Here is a 19,055-nt window from a genome sequence, read left to right as displayed (position 1 = left end):
AAGTAATCAGTATAAAATTCTTGGAAAACCCTTTTAAGATTGTAGCACGGTCTGCCAGAGGATGCGACAAATTCATGAGAGGCCTGCGCCTCAACATAAGTTTGTCATATCCTCAGGAGGCACAGAGGGAAGCAAGTCCGCCATACTGCTTCATATTCATTAACACATGGGAAATGATATGTATCATATACAGGTGAAACTCAAAAAGTTAGAATATCGTGCAAAAGTCCATTTATTTCAGTAATGCAAATTAAAAGGAATTGCATTAATGCAGCTTAAAATTAGAATTTTGTGAAAAGGTTCAATATTCTCGGCTCAAAGTGTCACACTCTAGTCAGATAATAAGTCCGTACCCCCTGAGCAAAGGGGACCTCAAAATTGTGACTTTGGGGTTTCATAAACTGTAATCCAAATCATGCAAATTATAACAAATAAAGGCTTGAAATGTCTCGCTTTCCATGTAATGAGTCTCTCATATGTTAGTTTCACCTTTTAAGTTGCATAACTGAAATAAATGAACTTTGCACGATATTCTAATTTTTTGAGTTTCACCTGTATATAGAGCTGTGCTTTTCACCAAAAGTGGGTCCAGGGTGTTGCTTCTCCACCCTCAGCCTGCTCTATATGACTATGTACTTAGAGCAGGCAGTCAATCAGTGAGGTTAGAAGAAGCTGTCCATCAGACTCGCTCTCATTGAGAGACACATCTCCTATATGGGTTTATAATGACAAGAGGGTTGTGGTAAAACCGCAGGTTGCCACAATCATCTAGGGCAGTGTTTCCCAACCAGTGTGCCTCCAGCTGTTGCAAAACTACAACTACCAGCATACCCGCACAGCCAAAGGCTGTCCAGGCATGCTGGGAGTCGTAGTTTTGCAACAGCTGGAGAGACACTGGTTGGGAAACACTGATCTAGGGAACTCGATGTTTCACTATGGGAGTAAAAAAATTGATGTTTCCTTCAATTTTATCACAATCAAAAGCCACCATGGAACTCTAACCTATAAAGATGTAAATGGTCCCATACAGCATCCCTTCTTGTACTCTCAGAACGTGGAGCAGCCTATAGATATAGATATAAGAGCTGAAAGAACCGAAAAGCCATAGCAGGATTGCCACAAAAACACTCACAAATTTTACAAAGTCCCGGCCAGTTGTTCCACCCAACCAAGTATATCTATATATTTCTCACTTTTGGACATTGTTATATATTTTATAAGTTGGATATTTGGGATCAGTCATATCAGAAGGCAGAAAACTAAAGGAGTTACATATTCGATAATTCATATTTTGAGAAAGATCAATCTCAAAGTGCCGGAGAAAACGTACCCGGCAGACCTAAACCTTCCAGATAATTAGAATAAGTTATAATGAATCTAGTCGTAATTACCTTGAGAGCTTACATACGTTCGGACATTCAATATTACTAATAAATATACATTCTAGAAATTAAAATATAAAAATGGCCACAAGCCCAGTGTGTTGCAGGTCCATGCAGCTGAGCAAACACTAATGATATGATTGCGCTTTCTGAAACGAAGACCTTCATAATCTGTTCCAGCAAGTTGTGAGTTAAATTTGCCTGCAGCGGATTCTTTTGATTTGTTACCGTCTTGCCCATTTCGGTATGATTGTTTCATGCCTTCAAGTAAAGGAAAGCTTGGTATTCTGCTGAAAGGTTCTACAAGTAACCTTAGCACTTTTGGACCATACCACATGGCTGGTATAAGCAGCTCTTCCATTGTGTAAACCCATGACCAATAAATAGGCAGTGGCAGAAAGAATCCATGAAAGGATTGGCAAGAAGAGCCAAAGTGTGAGGGAGCTAGTATAGGGGGTGCAATTTGATGGTTGTCATTAATCGCGCTTGGAGGGTAAAAAGCTCAGAATATATTCACCAATTCCTATAAAATAAATGACTTGTGCAATTCCAAAAAGTGGAGCAATAACCAAAGCTCTGCAGTATGCACCCTTCAGGAAAGCAGCAGGCCCCTCGATCTTCCAGATCTTCCTGCAAATGGAAAATAGGAAAAGTATTGGTAATTGTGGTGAAGGAAATCCAAATCTTTTAACTGACAATTGACATTGACTGTCACAGTGACTTTGTATGGTCCCCGTATGGAAGTGTGGGGCTTAGTAATGTTACGTTTTGGGCAGTTGGATACAATGATCGTACCTGGAGGATATTCGTTGTGGCTTCTCACACATCATTTTGCCACATAGCTAGGGTTGGATTTTAGGTTGGGCTAAAATAACAGTTGCCTAGATAACTTGTAGACAAATTAGGTTCCCTTTAGTCCTTCCTATACTCCAATCAACCATAACATTAAAACCGCCTAACATTGTGTACATTCTTCTCATGCTTTCCCAAACAGCTCTGACTCCTTGTGGCATGGACACCACAAGACCTCTGAAGGTGTCCTGTGGAATCTCCTTGTTCAGAGCTCTGTTCTCCATCTGCCTGTCTTGTCCATATCAGATTGAGTTGGTACTTTGCAAAGAAAGTGGCGTCATCCAGGCATTTGAATACGATGACCCAGTTGTATAAAGCTCTCTTTCCTAGCAAACTGGAATTATGTAGACCACAGCTTAAAGGGTTATCCCACAAATATAAAGCTCTTTTTTTACTCAATTAATCTGCTTATATGTAGGACTTTCTTCCCCTTCTGTGGGCAGGCAGCAGGTCACAATCAAGTACCTGCATCTGCCAAGAAGCATTGCAGTTAGCTCTTATTAACCCCTTCCTTCCCTACATACAAAATAGTCCCTCACATATAGCCCCAAAGAAATATATGATTTGTAATGCCCTCACAATTGCCTTCTCTGCTGTCTAAAGCGAGATATAGCTATGTATTTCTAGAAATTTAGAAGTAGGGACGAATAAATAAATGAATGAAAGGTGTCTGGGCCGCTTCACCTTCTTCTCCATGAGATCACTGTGTTGGCACTGAGGGGATAGGAGGGGAGCAAGGAAGCTACTGAGCATGTCAGTCCATCTCTGAATGCAGGAGAAGGTGGACCAGAAGGATATACAGTAGGGGGCGCTACCCGAGAGGAAATGTAAGGTACATTAAAGCGAACCTTTCACCTCATTTTCACTTTATAAACTAGCAACAGTACCTTATAGATTATCTTGAGTGTGTTGTTATCCATGTTAGTGCCGCTTTCCTGCGCTGTTTATTCATAAAAATATCGTCTTATAAAGTTCAAATTTCGTGCTCCAACAGTCAAGCAACAAGTCAAGGGGGTAGCCCTTCCCTCTCCTCTGGCCGTACCTCCCCTGCCCTAACGCCGCCTCTATGCGCTGTAATTGACAGCCGGCACAGCGCTTGTGAATCCTGCGCATGCGCCGTCCTCCTCCTCCGCTTGATCCAGTCTTTCTTTCAGACACAAGCGCGATCCTGTAACAGAATCGCGCATGCGCCGTCCGCAATCCCTGCCTGTCTGCTCTCTGTCTGCGCAGACAGGAGAGCAGACAGGCAGGGATTGCGGACGGCGCATGCGCGATTCTGTTACAGGATCGCGCTTGTGTCTGAAAGAAAGACTGGATCAAGCGGAGGAGGAGGACGGCGCATGCGCAGGATTCACAAGCGCTGTGCCGGCTGTCAATTACAGCGCATAGAGGCGGCGTTAGGGCAGGGGAGGTACGGCCAGAGGAGAGGGAAGGGCTACCCCCTTGACTTGTTGCTTGACTGTTGGAGCACGAAATTTGAACTTTATAAGACGATATTTTTATGAATAAACAGCGCAGGAAAGCGGCACTAACATGGATAACAACACACTCAAGATAATCTATAAGGTACTGTTGCTAGTTTATAAAGTGAAAATGAGGTGAAAGGTTCGCTTTAAAGAACAAAGAATATTTTTACTGCATGTACACTGCACTAACACTTCATTTGACATGCTTTTCATTGCATAGTAATAGTTTTGGTGGAATAACCTCTAAAATAACAGCAATTTAGCTTCTATTCTGTCTAGCTTATTTATCATTACTTTTGCTGATTTAACAAATTTTGTCTCATGGACATTGAAATATTGTGGATTTGTGTTGCATGGATCTATAATACGAGGCCTATGAACTTGATATAGGACCATTCTGTATCTGTGTGTGCCTCTTCAGATACAGGATGAGGACGTGTCACAACCCCTTCCCGACCAGTGCAAGTTGGGTCTTTAAAAATGGCACCCACTCCAGAGCAGGCGCCATAGCCGCTGCCATGTTTCTGCCTATACCACAGAAACATGGGGCTAATATCTGTGATCACAGCATCTCAGGCAGCTTTCCCTGGCTGTGATCCTGGGCCTGAACATCTTCCCTGAGCTGAGATTGGGGAAGCCATTCATTGGCAGTGGAAGCCTCGAGCCTGCTCAAGGCTACGATGCCTACCATAGGTATATTTCTATGGAAGCCTGCAGGTGGCAGGGCTCCGTAGAAATATATTGAACCTCCTATCCATGGGAGAAGCTATCTAATGATTGCATGTTCAAGTCCTCTATAAAAATTCTAATCACCCTCTTTCCCCATAATAAAGATTAAAAAAATAAACAATAAAAAAATTAAGATCATAGGCATCACCATGTCCCAAAACATCCATAATATTAAAATATAAAAATATTTATCATGTACGGTGAATGCAATAATAGAAAAAAAACAAGATGGCTGATTCACCGTTTTCTGCTGTTTTACTTCCCCCCCATAAATGAATAAAAAGTGATCAGAAAGTTACACATACTCCAAGTATCTATAAAAACAACAGAACATCCCACAAAAAATTAGCCCCCACATAGCTCCATAGACATAACTATAAAAAAAGTTATAGGGGTCCGAATATGGTGATGCAAAGAAAAAGCAAACAAGGACTACAAGTAGCAGCACACTGCTTTATGCATAAAGTCACATGCAAACATTGAAAACAAGAATAAACTTACTAAATGAAAATTAGAAGCTCTTTGCTCATATTTCTGATCAAGAATATGTTGGGCCCATCTACCAGCGACAAGTTGGCGTCTATTAGACAGGACCTACACTAACAGTCTTGCCTCTCCTGGGCTTTTGGCCTAAAAAATTTAGGGCAATGTAGAATCCAGCTATGGGATACTCTGATTGAAAGCATGAGGCATATGGGTAGAAGTGCACAATCTAAATAGGGGAAACCACTGCCCCAAATGTACAATGCAAAAGAGAATTAGGCCAGCACCTCCAAACTAACTCTGTAACTCGCTTTTGCATTGTACACATGGGAGAGTGGCTGCCTGTATTTAAACCGTGCATTCCCGTCTATCTGCCTCATGCTAAAGATTTCCTTTAAAAATTAAACAGAAGTTTTCAGTAATCCTTATGTTCTGCAAGTTCTTCCAAGGTAGAAAGAAAATATGTCCACCTTAGGCTGGGTTCACACGGGCGTTGCGGGAAAAGGTGCGGGTTCGTTGCGGGAACATGCACGATTTTTCACCGCGAGTGCAAAACATTGTAATGCATTTTGCACGCGCGTGAGAAAAATCGTCATGTTTGGTACCCAAACCCGAACTTCTTCACAGAGGTTCGGGTTTGGGATCGGGGTTGCGTAGATTGTATTATTTTCCTTTATAACATGTTTATAAGGGAAAATAATAGCATTCTTAATACAGAATGCATAGTAACATAGCGCTGGAGGGGTTAAAAATAAATAAAAATTTAACTCCATCACATGATCTTTTACCATGGTGATGGATCATGTGATGACCGGAGTGACGTCACCACAGGTCCTTTTCCTGTACACAGCAAAGAAGAAGACAGAAGAGATGCCGGCTGCGCGAGCAAGTGGATTAAGGTGAGTTAAATTATTATTATTTTAACCCCTCCAGCGCTATTGTACTATGCATTCTGTATTAAGAATGCTATTATTTTCCCTTATAAAGATATTTTAAGGGAAAATAATAATGATCAGATCTCCATCCCGATCGTCTCCTAGCAACCGTGCGTGAAATTCGCACCGCATCCACACTTGCTTGCGGATGCTTGCGATTTTCACTCAGCCCCATTCACTTCTATGGGAAGTGCGTTGCGTAATAAACTCACAATATACAGCATGCTGCGATTTTCACTCAACGCATAAGTGATGCGTGAAAATCAAAGCACATGTGCACAGCCCCATAGAAATGAATGGGTCCGGATTCAGTGCGGGTGCAATGCGTTCACCTCCCGCATTGCACCCGCGCGGAAATCTCGCCCGTGTGAACTCAGCCTTAAAAGGGTTTCCCGAGACTTAAATACTGATGACCTATCCTAAGGATCAGATCAGTGTGGGTCTGACACCCGAGACACCCGCCGATCAGCTGTTTGAGGTCACTGGTGCTCCAGTGAACACTGCGGCCTTCTCCCTGCTCACCAAGCACAGTGCTGTATGTTGTACAATGGCTGTGCTTGGTATCGTGCTCAGCCCCATTCACTTCTATTGGGTTGAGCTGCACCTAGGGCCTGTGACCGATGAGCGTGTCATTAGTTTGCCTAGGGAAAGCTGGAGAAAGCTGTGGCGCTACTGCGAGCGCTGCTGCCTTCTCGAACAGCTGATCAGCAGAGGTCCTGGGTGTTGGACTCCCAGAAGATTTAGATAAGTCTTGAAAAACCCTTTTAGATAGATATATTGTCTTTCTATCTTGTAAGAACTTGAAGTGAAATCAAGAAGATTTATTTTTTTATCCATATTAATCAGTCGGTCATCAGTATATAAGTCTTAGGAAACCCCTTTGACCTATATTTCAGAAAAAGAAAGGAATCCATATCCTGTAGCTCGCTTAAAAGTTGACCATGCGGTCCTCAGTGATAGCATATCTCACCTGGCACAGTCTATGATTCCTGAGTATGTATCCTCATTGACACCCCTCTGTAATGACTGCAGTCTTGTCTTTATCACTGGAAAACCGGCATAAGAGAGAACACAGATTCAGTCAAGTGTCAAAGCAGTTTAATCACTGTGCATATGAATAAAAATAATAATAACATAAAATTACATTGGTAAAAAAATATCCCATGTCTGCCTTGGACAATCCCTATTGTTAGGTCCTCTGAAGATAAATTTATCACAAGTTGTCCTGCTGCTTAGGACCACAGAAATCAGCTGTAATCTGAGAAAGAAAACCCAGAAGTGTTCAATTTCCCTGCAGTGCCTCCACAGGTGAAATTAAGCATTACACATTGATAATCATGTACTAATACAGTTTTTTAATATATTTAATAAACCACAAAACCAGAATTGAGGTCTGCTCCTCCCAACTTCTATCTTCTCTACACCTCCCTCTGCCCTGACGTCAGAAACTCACCCATCTGTTTGCGCCTGTACTGTCTGCTCCCTTCTGTGGGCACTGACGTCATTAACTGTGGTGTGCATGCGCCGGAGGAGTTGGTGACTCCAATTCCACAGAACTGAACAGATGGCACTGGTGCAAATAGATGGGTAATATGCGCCTGCCTGAAATTTCAAGTGCTAGGTTTCTGATGTCAGGAGCAGAGGGAGGTGTAAAGAAGATGGAGATGGGAGGAGCAGGCCTCGGTTCTAATGGGAGTGGATGGGCTGCCATGCTCAGGGGATACTGCCCCTTGGGCTCTTTTCAGCTAAGGCTACTTTCACATTAGCATAATACAATAATACAACTGCATGCATCCGTCATGAACGGATCCGGTTGTATTATGTCTTCTATAGCCATGACGGATCCGTCATGAACACCATTGAAAGTCAATGGGGAATGGATCAGTTTTCTATTGTGTCAGAGAAAACGGATCCGTCCCCATTGACTTTCATTGTGTGCCAGGACGGATCCGTCTTGCTCCGCACCACTGCATTATTCTGTCCGCAATGGAAGAGCAACCAAACAGAACGGAATGCATTGTGGTGAACTCCGTTTCGTTCAGTTCAGTTTTGACCCCATTGACAATGAATGGGACAAAAATGAAGCGTTTTCTTCTGCTATTGAGAATCTGTGACGGATCTCAATAGCGGAATTGAAAATGCTAATGTGAAAATAGCCTCATTTGAATATTGGAATAAAGATCTTTTTCGGGGGAAACAAAGATCAATATATCAACAAAAAGGCATGCCAGGGATATAATAAATGATCTACAGGGCATCAGGAGCGGTTTATAATGGAAAAAGGTGACGACAGACTCCCTTTAAAACAAGTCAGTTTAACCAACTAATGGTGAAAGATACAATAGAACGACGATGGGAACCTTTTGATCTCATGATAAATAAAACATAGATTCATCCTTACAGTATGTCCACACGTACTGGATTTGCTGTACTAGATTTCTGCAGCATATCCAGAGAAGGTCATAGGGCAATCCGCAGCAGCAAATTCATAGCAAATCATGCTGATTTTGGTAAAGATTTCTTTTTTTGGGGGGAGGGATTTCCTGTGGAAAATCGTCGATCTTCTAAAATAAAAAGAAATCCACTATACTCACCTCCCCTGGCGCCCTTGTGGCGACACTTCACTGGTTTCCCACCAGTCTTTGCACACCAAGCTTGCAGTGATGACGTCATCAACACATGTGACAGCTGCAATTTGTGACTGGCTACAGCGGTATCATGTGACAACAAGTCATTGTTAGAGTCCAGGTGTACCAGAGGGGACTAGAGAAGCATTGCCACAGGAGAGCCAGGGGAGGTGAGTATAGTGGGGTTTTTTTTTATCAAGAGGATATGCCCCCAATGTATGATAGGTGTGGCTCCCACCTCTGGGACCCACACCTATCTATAGAACAGAGCCCGCAAAGTGGAGAGTAGTGTTGATCACGAATATTCAAATTGCGAATTTTAATCGCGAATATCGGCACTTCGAGAATTCGCAAATATTTAGAATATCGCTAAATATATTCGTAATCACGAATATTCCATTTTTTTTTAAATACCAGTGCATGCGAATTTTATGCAAATTTTCGCAATCAAGAAAATAATGCCTGGAGATCACGAATTCGCGAACTCTCTAATATATGGTGAATATTCACCCAAATATTCGTGAAATATAGCGAATTTGAATATTGCCCCTGCCGCTCATCACTAGTGGAGAGCAGACTGTGCATGCATGGCCGTCCGTTATTCATTCCTACAGGAGTGCCGAAAATAGACAAGCGCTGGCTCAACTATTTCCATCAGGCCCATAGAACTGAATGGAGTGGTGGCTGCACATGCACGGCTTTCCCCTATTCATTTCTAACGGAATACTGAAAATAGCCGAGCAGCGTGCTCGGCTATTTTCAGAAGTCCCATAGAAATGAATGGGAAGTTCACCATGCAAGGGCAGCCACAGGCTCCATTCACTGCTATGGGACTGATGGAAATGACTGAGCCAGCGCTTGTTTTTTTTCGGCAGTCCCATAGAAATGAATGGAGGGCGGCCATGCATGCGCAGTCCTCTACCCTTCACTGTCCGCTGCATTTCCATCCTGTACATGTATACATCAAATGTGTATTGTTTATAGACAGTATTTGGCGCTGCATGGCAAAAAAAAAAAATGAAAAAAATAATCTGAAGTATCAAATAAAATGATACAGAACTCCATGCTCTACTTGTAAGACCTACCATCACAAGGGTTAACAGCAACGGCGGCAGTGCTCCCTGCTGCACAGCCTGCAAGGAATGACACAAAGAAGGGCGACTTCTCATCCGGCGTCTTCTGACCAAGTTTGTTCAAGTTGGCGAACAAAGGGAAATAAATAATTGAGAAGGGCACATCCCTGTAATACAAAGAAGGAAGGATCTAACTATAAAGGACAAGAAGCAGACTCAAGAAAATGACAGAGGATGTAAAGCCAAGAGGCCGTGCAGCTGTTCATTTGGCTTCGCACAGCTGTCTGATACGAGAAGCCATTGTAATTGGAGATTTTATGCAAATTTATGAAAAGTTCAATTTAGCCGATTAGCCGAATTCTAAAAAAAATTTGGCTTCATGAAGAATAACTTCACCACGAAGCACATTTTTTGTAAGTAGCGGGTGCAATGACAGGCAGCAGCGATAGCGCAGCCCCCCCCCGTCATTGTACCCCTCAGATGCCGCATTCATACATGATCGCTGCATCTGAGTGTAAAAACTGTGTGAAATTAACATAAAAAATGTAAAATTAAATCAAATTTTCCGCCTCCATTTGCTCATGACGGGCCGGCCGCCATCTTGCTTGAAGATCTGGAGCGAAATCTCATGCGGCGCAAGATTACGTCATACCTCACCACGCACGGGATTTCGGCCGACATCTTCCATCAAGATAGAGGCTGGAAGGCCCATCACGAGCAAATGGGGGTGGTAAGTGTGATTTTATTTTTTTGTTTTTTACTCTATTTTAGGTTAAATCGATTCGGTGAAACGAAGCACGGGGAAATTCGGCTTCGAGGCGAATCGAAATTTATCCTGAAATTCGGATCGAATTCCACTTCGTGAGATTCAATTCGCTCATCTCTAATTGTAATGAGTGACAAGGAGCTGGCACAGAGGGTGGGCAAGGTGGCAGAGCGTCACATAACACCCCCGCCTCCACATTCTATGTTGGCAGATGCGTGCCTTCTAGTCTTTATACAGGACGCTGCGGCTTTACCTATGTCCATTCAGTATCCAGCAGTAACTGTAACATGAAGCTTCTGTGGGTACATTGCACAGAATACAAAGAATAGCACTTGTCTACAGCTGTTTATATAGCCAAATATACAAAGTATCTGGGACATGTATACACTGGTGGTAGTAACCTTAGTAGAGTGGCTCCCAGGCCTTTATACAGTCCAGCAATGCCTTTGCTTTTCAGAAGTTCCTTGGAAATCGCCATGGCAGTGGGTCGCGCTGCGCTGCTCTCCACCGCTGCACCATCCAGTCCACCCTGACTGGCCAGGAGCTTTTTCTGGGCAGCTGTGAAAATATGTGCAAAGGGTTAATGCAGATTTTTCAGATTGACCTAACAGTTAGACAGTGCAAACTATGGTCTGTATTACACTGCCCGATGTTACGGTAGTGCGAGCGCTGATAGATGATAGTGACGAGCGAAGTTCTGAAACACTTGATTCGGCTGCTTTGCCGAATTTCACAAAGAAATTAGATTCGTAATGAATTACTTTTTCACTAATCGCATTCTTTAGCAAGTAGCAGGCGCATTGACGGGGAACGGCGATAGCGCCGCCCCCTGTCATTCAACCCCTCAAATGCCGCATTCATAGCTGATCATGGCATCTGATGTTAAAATGGAGGCCTTTCAGGGGTTAATCAGGGTTAAAAAATACATACTCACCCATCACGGCCATCTTGAGTAAAGAAACCAAGCAAAATCTTGTGCGGCGACGTGATGACGTCATCATGCTGGCGGGTGTGGTGACGTCATCATTGATGACATCACCGTGCACAGCCAGCACGGTGATGTCACACGTCGGCCTCCGTGGTTTCTTCAATCAAGATGGCTGCGACGGCCTCTCCGAAAGCAAATGGATAAGATGAGTATGTTGGGGTTTTTATTTTTACCACACAGCGCAAGAAAATTTGGCTTCGCGGCAAATCAAGTTTTCCTGAAATTCGGATCAAAGTTCTTCCATTATATTTCAAATTCCTTTCAAATCCACTTATGGCTTTAGCTAAAAAAAAACTGCCTCAAAACCTCCTCCAAAAATCTCCCTGTGAACCAACCCTAATAGGGCCCTTAAAGGGCATCTGTCAGCAGATTTGTGCCTATGACACTGGCTGACCTGTTACATGTGCGCTTGGCAGCTGAAGACATCTGTGTTGGTCCCATGTTCATATGTGTCCGCAATACTGAGAAACATGATGTTTTAATATATGCAAATGAGCCTCTAGGAGCAACAGGGGCGTTGGCATTACACCTAAAGGCTTAGCTATCTCTGCAACTGCCGCGCCCTCTGCAGTTTGATTGACAGAACCATGCCTTGTAAAGTGATCACACCTGGCCCTGTCAATCAAAGTGCAGAGGACGCTGTAGTTGCAGAGAGAGCAGAGCCTCTAGGAGTAATGACAACGCCCCCGATGCTCCAAGAGGCTTTAAAAAATGTGGTGTGAGCCGTGTGCACAAATATTGTGGCACTTTTGCAATAGTAAATCCGCCCCATTATCTAAAACGGTCTCAGAGATGTTCAGGTTTAGCATTTGACAGATATACTAGGAATTGGGAGCGTTAAGAATAAAGATTCTCCACATCTAATTTTCGGACATTTTCAGCCAAAGCGTAAACAGGGCTAAAAGTCTATCTCTCATTTAGGCCTCATGCACACGACCGTTGTGTGCATCCGTGGCCGTCGTGCCGTTTTCTGTTCTTTTTCGCGGACCCATTGACTTTCAATGGGTCCGTGGAAAAATCGGAAAATGCACAGTTTTGCAGCCGAGGCCGTGATCCGTGTATCCTGTCCGTCAACAAAATATGACCTGTCCTATTTTTTTGACGGACAACGGTTCACGGACCCATTCAAGTCAATGGGTCCGTGAAAGAACACGGATGCACACAAGATTGGCATCCGTGTCCGTGATCCGTGGCCGTAGGTTGCTTTCATACAGACGGATCCGAAGATCCGTCTGCATAAAAGCTTTTTCAGATCTAAGTTTTCACTTCGTGAAAACTCATATCCGACAGTATATTCTAACACAGAGGCGTTCCCATGGTGATGGGGACGCTTCTAGTTAGAATACACTACAAACTTTGTCCAAGACTGCCCCCTGCTGCGGCACCTGAAGGGGTTAATTGTACTATCATATCCCCCTGTAAGAGATCAGGGCTGCCAGGCAGCAGGGGGCAGACCCCCCCCCCTCCCCAGTTTGAATATCGTTGGTGGCCAGTGTGCGCCCCCCATCGGGCCCCCCTTCCTCCCTCTAGTGTAATAAATCGTTGGTGGCACAGTGTGCGCCCCCCATCGGGCCCCCCCTTCCTCCCTCTATTGTTATAAATCGTTGGTGGCACAGTGTGCGCCCCCCATCGGCCCCCCTCCCTCTATAGCAGTAACAACATTGGTGGCAGTGTGCGGCCTCCCATTTCCCCCCCCCCATCATTGGTGGCAGTGGAGTTCCGATCGGAGTCCCAGTTTAATCACTGGGGCTCCGATCGGTAACCATGGCAACCAGGAAGCTACTGCAGCCCTGGTTGCCATGGTTACTTAGCAATAGTGCAACAGTAGAAGATTCATACTTACCTGCTTGCTGCTGCGATGTCTGTGACCGGCCGGGAGCTCCTCCTACTGGTAAGTGACAGTTCTTTAGCAATGCGCCGCACAGACCTTTCACTTACCAGTAGGTGGAGCTCCCGGCCGGACACAGACATCGCAGCAGCAAGCAGGTAACTATGAGTCTTCTACTATTGTACTATTGCTAAGTAACCATGGCAACCAGGACTGCAGTAGCGTCCTGGTTGCCATGGTTACCGATCGGAGCCCCAGCGATTAAACTGGGACTCCGATCGGAACTCCGCTGCCACCAATGATGGGGGGGGGGGGGGAGATGGGAGGCCGCACACTGCCACCAATGTTGTTACTGCTATAGAGGGAGGGGGGCCGATGGGGGGTGCACACTGTGCCACCAACGATTTATAACAATAGAGGGAGGAAGGGGGGGCCCGATGGGGGGCGCACACTGTGCCACCAACTATTTATTACACTAGAGGGAGGAAGGGGGGCCCGATGGGGGGCGCACACTGTGCCACCAACGATTTATTACACTAGAGGGAGGACGGGGGGCCCGATGGGGGGCGCACACTGTGCCACCAACGATTTATAACAATAGAGGGAGGAAGGGGGGTCCCGATGGTGGGCGCACACTGTGCCACCAACGATATTCAAACTGGGGAGGGGGGGGGGGGTCTGCCCCCTGCTGCCTGGCAGCCCTGATCTCTTACAGGGGGATATGATAGTACAATTAACCCCTTCAGGTGCGGCACCTGAGGAGTTAATTGTGCTGATCACAGCCCCCTGTAAGAGATCGGGTGCTGCCAGGCAGCAGGGGGCAGTCTTGTACAAAGTTTGTAGTGTATTCTAACTAGAAGCATCCCCATCACCATGGGAACGCCTCTGTGTTAGAATATACTGTCGGATCTGAGTTTCACGAAGTAGCTCATATCCGACAGTATATTCTAACATAGAGGCGTTCCCATGGTGATGGGAACGCTTCAAGTTAAAATATACCATCGGATTGGAGAAAACTCCAATCCGATGGTATAAAAGAACTCCAGACTTTACATTGAAAGTCAATGGGGACGGATCCGTTTGAAATGGCACCATATTGTGTCAACATGAAACGGATCCGTCCCCATTGACTTGCATTGTAATTCAGGACGGATCCGTTTGGCTCCGCACGGCCAGGCGGACAGCAAAACGACTTTTTTTTCATGTCCGTGGATCCTCCAAAAATCAAGGAAGACCCACGGACGAAAAAACGGTCACGGATCACGGACCTACGGACCCCGTTTTTGCGGACCGTGAAAATAAACTGTCGTGTGCATGAGGCCTTACCCTCAGGTGCCTGGTCTTACCCTCTAGAGCAGGGGTGTCAAACTCAAATTCATCGGGGGCCGCATCAGCAGTTTGGTCATCCTCAAAGGGCCTTATGGGGGATCTGTGGGTGACACTTATGGGGGATCTGTGGGTGACACTTATGGGGGATCTGCCCACCCCTAGGACCGCCCCCTAAAACCGCCCCTTTAGAGAACAGGGATGCAAGTAGAATTTGGGGGGGGGGGGGGGCTATAAAAGTCCAGCCCAGCAAAGAAACCCCCCAGATGGGGATGGCACTGTTAATGGGGGATCTGGGGATGGCATCCACAGATCCCCCATCCTATAACAGTGCCATCCACAGACCCCCCCATCCTATAACAGTGCCATCCACAAATCCCCCCACCCCATAACAGTGGCATCCACAGACCCCCCCACCCCATAACAGTGCCATCCACAGACCCCCACCCCAAAACAGTGCCATCCACAGATCCCCCACCCCATAACAGTGCCATCCACAGACCCCCCACCCCATAACAGTGCCATCCACAGACCCCCCACCCCATAACAGTGCCATCCACAGACCCCCCACCCCATAACAGTGCCATCCACAGATCCCCCACCTCATAACAGTGCCATCCACAGACCCCCCCACCCCATAACAGTGCCATCCACAGACCCCCCACCCCAAAACAGTGCCATCCACAGACCCCCCACCCCATAACAGTGCCATCCACAGACCCCCCAACCCATAACAGTGCCATCCACAGACCCCCCACCCCATAACAGTGCCATCCACAGACCTCCCCACCCCATAACAGTGCCATCCACAGGACCCCCACCCCAAAACAGTGCCATCCACAGACCCCCTACCCCATAACAGTGCCATCCACAGATGGCCCCCCCGCACCCCATAACAGTGCCATCTACAAGACCCCCACCAACCCATAACAGTGCCCATCCACAGACCCCCCCACCCCATAACAGTGCCATCCACAGGACCCCCACCCCAAAACAGTGCCATCCACAGACCCCCCCACCCCATAACAGTGTCATCCACAGACCCCCCACCCCTAACAGTGCCATCCACAGACCCCCACCCTATAACAGTGCCATCCACAGACCCCCCAACCCATCATAACAGTTGCCATCCACAGACCCCCCACCCCATAACAGTGCCATCCACAGACTCCCCACCCCATAACAGTGCCATCCACAGACCCCCACCCCAAAACAGTGCCATCCACAGACCCCCCCACCTCATAACAGTGCCATCCACAGACCCCCCACCCCATAACAGTGCCATCCACAGACCCCCCACCTCATAACAGTGCCATCCACAGACCCCCCCACCTCATAACAGTGCCATCCACAGACCCCCCCACCTCATAACAGTGCCATCCACAGACCCCCCCCCATTGCCGCTCCAGTACAGACTAGTTATAAAATGTGTACAATTAATAAGGATTCTATTCATGAGGCCCCCTCTGCAGTAGAACATTCAATATAGCCATCCTACTCACAGGGCTGTTATCTTAATGCTGGCCGGCCGGGCAGACGAGCGGCAGCGTCACGACTGACGTCACATGCCTGCGCCGCCTCCTTCATTCAGAAAGTAGGCCGGGCACATGACGTCAGTCGTGACGCTGCTGCTCGTCTGCCCGGCCGGCCAGCATTAAGATAACAGCCCTGTGAGTAGGATGTGGCTATATTGAATGTTCTACTGCAGAGGGGGCCTCATGAATAGAATCCTTATTAATTGTACACATTTTATAACTACTGGAGCTGGGGGCCGGAGCACAGTGAACGCACTGGCCCCCAGCTCCTCCTCCCAGTCCCTCCCCGCTGATACATCGCAGCCTGCGATGCTGGAGCATGGCAGGCTGCGATGTCAAAAGGTGGCGGAACGCCGTTCCGGTGCGTTCCGCCAGAAAAAAAGCCCTGCCGCTCATTATGCGATTTATTATCACTTCCTGCAGGGGCCGCCTGCAGGAAGTGATAATAAAAGGTGAAGGCTGGCGGCCGGCGGCGGCTACGCGGGCCACATGACGAGGTCTGGCGGGCCGGATTCGGCCCGCGGGCCTTGTGTTTGACACCCGTGCTCTAGAGGTAACCTGCCACCTGATTAGGACCACACAAGCATGCCATTATGCAGAAGTGGTTTAGGGTCCCAAACCTACCCATAGCACACCCATCCATCCTCACAAAGTTCAAAGTCCAGGACTCTTCTCCATCAGCATCTGCAGCATGTGCATTGCCCTGATGAAGCTGAAGACCTCACTTTACTGCACATATAACTGCACACCGGGCACATGTGACGTGGAGTGAGGTGAGCGGTCCTCAGGTTTGTTTGTGCACTGTACATGTACACGTCCTGGACTCTTCTCCCGGTAAGGCCTCTTGCACATGAACGTGTGCTGGCCGTGCCCGTTCTGCGGACCACATATTGCTGCATGCGGATCGTGACCCCATTCACTTGAATGGGGTCCGTGATCCGTCCGTTCCACAAAGAGATAGGACACGTTCTATCTTTTTGCAGAACGGAAGCACGGAACGGAACCCCATGAAAGCACTCCGTAGTACTTCCGTAGGGTTCCGTTCCGCATCTCCGGATTTGCGGACCCATTCAAATGAATGGGTCAGCATCCGTTATGCGGAATGAACATGACTGGTGCCCTGTGTATTGCGTACCTGCCGCATGCGGGCCACAATACGGCCACGGGGGGCACACGGTCATGTGCAAGAGGCCTAAGTCTGAATTTAATTGCAGGGACGGATGGGTTTGCTATGGGCAGGTTGGGGACCCTAAGCCTCAGCTGCATAACTGTATGCTAGTGGTCTAGTGATCTCATCCCAGGTGATAGGTTCCTGTTAAATGATCATACATTTCTTACCCAGTCTTCCAGCATCCTGTAGCTGGATTTTCAGCATTTCCATAGGCGTAGTGACTATAACTTGACATGTTCCCGCACCACAACCAGCAAGCATCTCCTTTATCAACGTCAACTTCTTCCTGCAATGTAAAATCAATGCTGACATTACTACAAATATATTCAAAATGTTCTTGTGTTTGATAAAATGTATAATTCTAAGTGTTCCGAATACTTGTGTACTCTGAGAGTAAAGTCTAGCTTCTGTGCCCTAGTGTATGGGGCAAAAGGACATTTTAGGACCCCATACAATTACACCCCTATCTTTAAGACTTTTTAAGCCAAAGTAACTGTGGAGTAATACAGCCAGGAGCATAATTATGGGAGAGCTGATGGGGCATATACTCTAGATGTTGGTTATCAGGGGGGCCAACAATCAGCTCTTTGCTGGCCAGATGGTTTAGATACAGGGATCGGTAACACCACGCCAACTTCTTGGCCCTACAGGCAGCCATAGACAACTACTTTGAGGGATTTTTCAGTATATTCAGCTCGGTGTAAATGCTTATGTTAGAGCCCAGGAGATATCTGCAATGGAATTAGGTCAGCATTAAATGTTGAGTGTGACTAAACATATTGTTAGTATAATCTTCCAAAACGTGCTGCAGTTCTAAGGAGCTTATGGGTTGAGTCAGTTGAGTCATGGAGATATTATGTGAGGATCCGGGCCAGAATCTATTCCCAGCTTGTTTAATTGACGGAATAGTTCCCAAGTTCCCACTGATTAGCTAGTTTACAGCAGGTGGCTGCCCAATCTGTGCTGCAGCTCAATGGCTTGTTCTGTCTAATTGGGCTTACAAAGCAAAAAAATCTATAAAATGTAATTTGTTTGTGAATGTCATAACTACCAGTAATTAGTAGCTATGTGCTTGGGATGTCATCTCCCTGGTCACAAGGCCAATAACAGCTGTAAGCTCAGTCTTTTATGGTCGTTGTAATACAAAATAATTATAGGGTCTGCACTTGGGCCCTAATACCTGGACCTGTCTTTGTGCTACTGAACTGTACTTAGATCTTTGTAGGGGTCTATGGTAATCTAAGTTTGGTTCGATAGAACCATGGAAGGTTTGGGGATTGCAGCTGTAAGGATAGATTTACACAGTTTGGGATGGACAGAGTGCAAGAGAAAAACGCTCAATGTATACATATGAAGCCTCATACACTTCATTACCTATACAGTCCTGGCTGAAAGTTTTGAGTCTGACACAAGTTTTGGTTTTTGAAAAGTTTGCTGCTTCAGAGTTTTTAGATCTTTTTTAACAGATGTTTCTGTGGTATATTGATCTACAACAGGGTTTCTCAACTCCGGTCCTCGGGACCCACCTGATGCATGGACACTAATTATATCACCTGCTCAATACTAAGGAAATCCTAAAAACATGACTGGTGGGTCCTGAGGACCGGAGTTGAGAAACCCTGATCTACAATGATAAGCATTTCAGAAGTGTTTTTTAGTTTCTTGACAAATCCATCAAGTTTATGCAAAGACCCTATTTCTAATCTTGATCTTTCTTTTTCCAGACTTCTGCAATTCACCCTGCCATGGTGTATATCAGTTTCTGGGCCAAGTCCTGGCTGATGGCAACCCATTCTTGCCTATTCAGTGCTTGGAGTTTATCACAGCCTCTGTATTTTTGTTTGTCCACCTGCATCTTCAGGATTGGCCACAGGTTCTCACACATGAATGGTCT

General features: G+C 46.2%; 1 protein-coding gene across 1 annotated transcript in view; it reads right to left on the bottom strand.

Moving 5' to 3' along the window:
- Positions 1-449: 449 nt before the first annotated feature.
- The window catches only part of SLC25A22 (solute carrier family 25 member 22), a 78,672-nt gene continuing 60,066 nt past the window's right edge, over positions 450-19,055 (bottom strand). The window contains exons 6-10 of the mRNA XM_044269892.1: positions 17,329-17,447; positions 10,715-10,871; positions 9,560-9,714; positions 6,818-6,893; positions 450-2,012 (exon numbers count right to left, since the gene is read on the bottom strand). Coding sequence (XP_044125827.1) covers positions 1,859-2,012; positions 6,818-6,893; positions 9,560-9,714; positions 10,715-10,871; positions 17,329-17,447 — 661 coding nt within the window. The 3' untranslated portion in view covers positions 450-1,858. The remainder of the gene's footprint in view (positions 2,013-6,817; positions 6,894-9,559; positions 9,715-10,714; positions 10,872-17,328; positions 17,448-19,055) is intronic.

Source organism: Bufo gargarizans, chromosome 10 (assembly GCF_014858855.1).
Source record: "Bufo gargarizans isolate SCDJY-AF-19 chromosome 10, ASM1485885v1, whole genome shotgun sequence".
Lineage (NCBI taxonomy): Eukaryota > Metazoa > Chordata > Amphibia > Anura > Bufonidae > Bufo > Bufo gargarizans.
The sequence above is the reverse complement of the archived record's forward strand: the minus strand, read 5'-3'. Positions and strand labels throughout refer to the sequence as shown.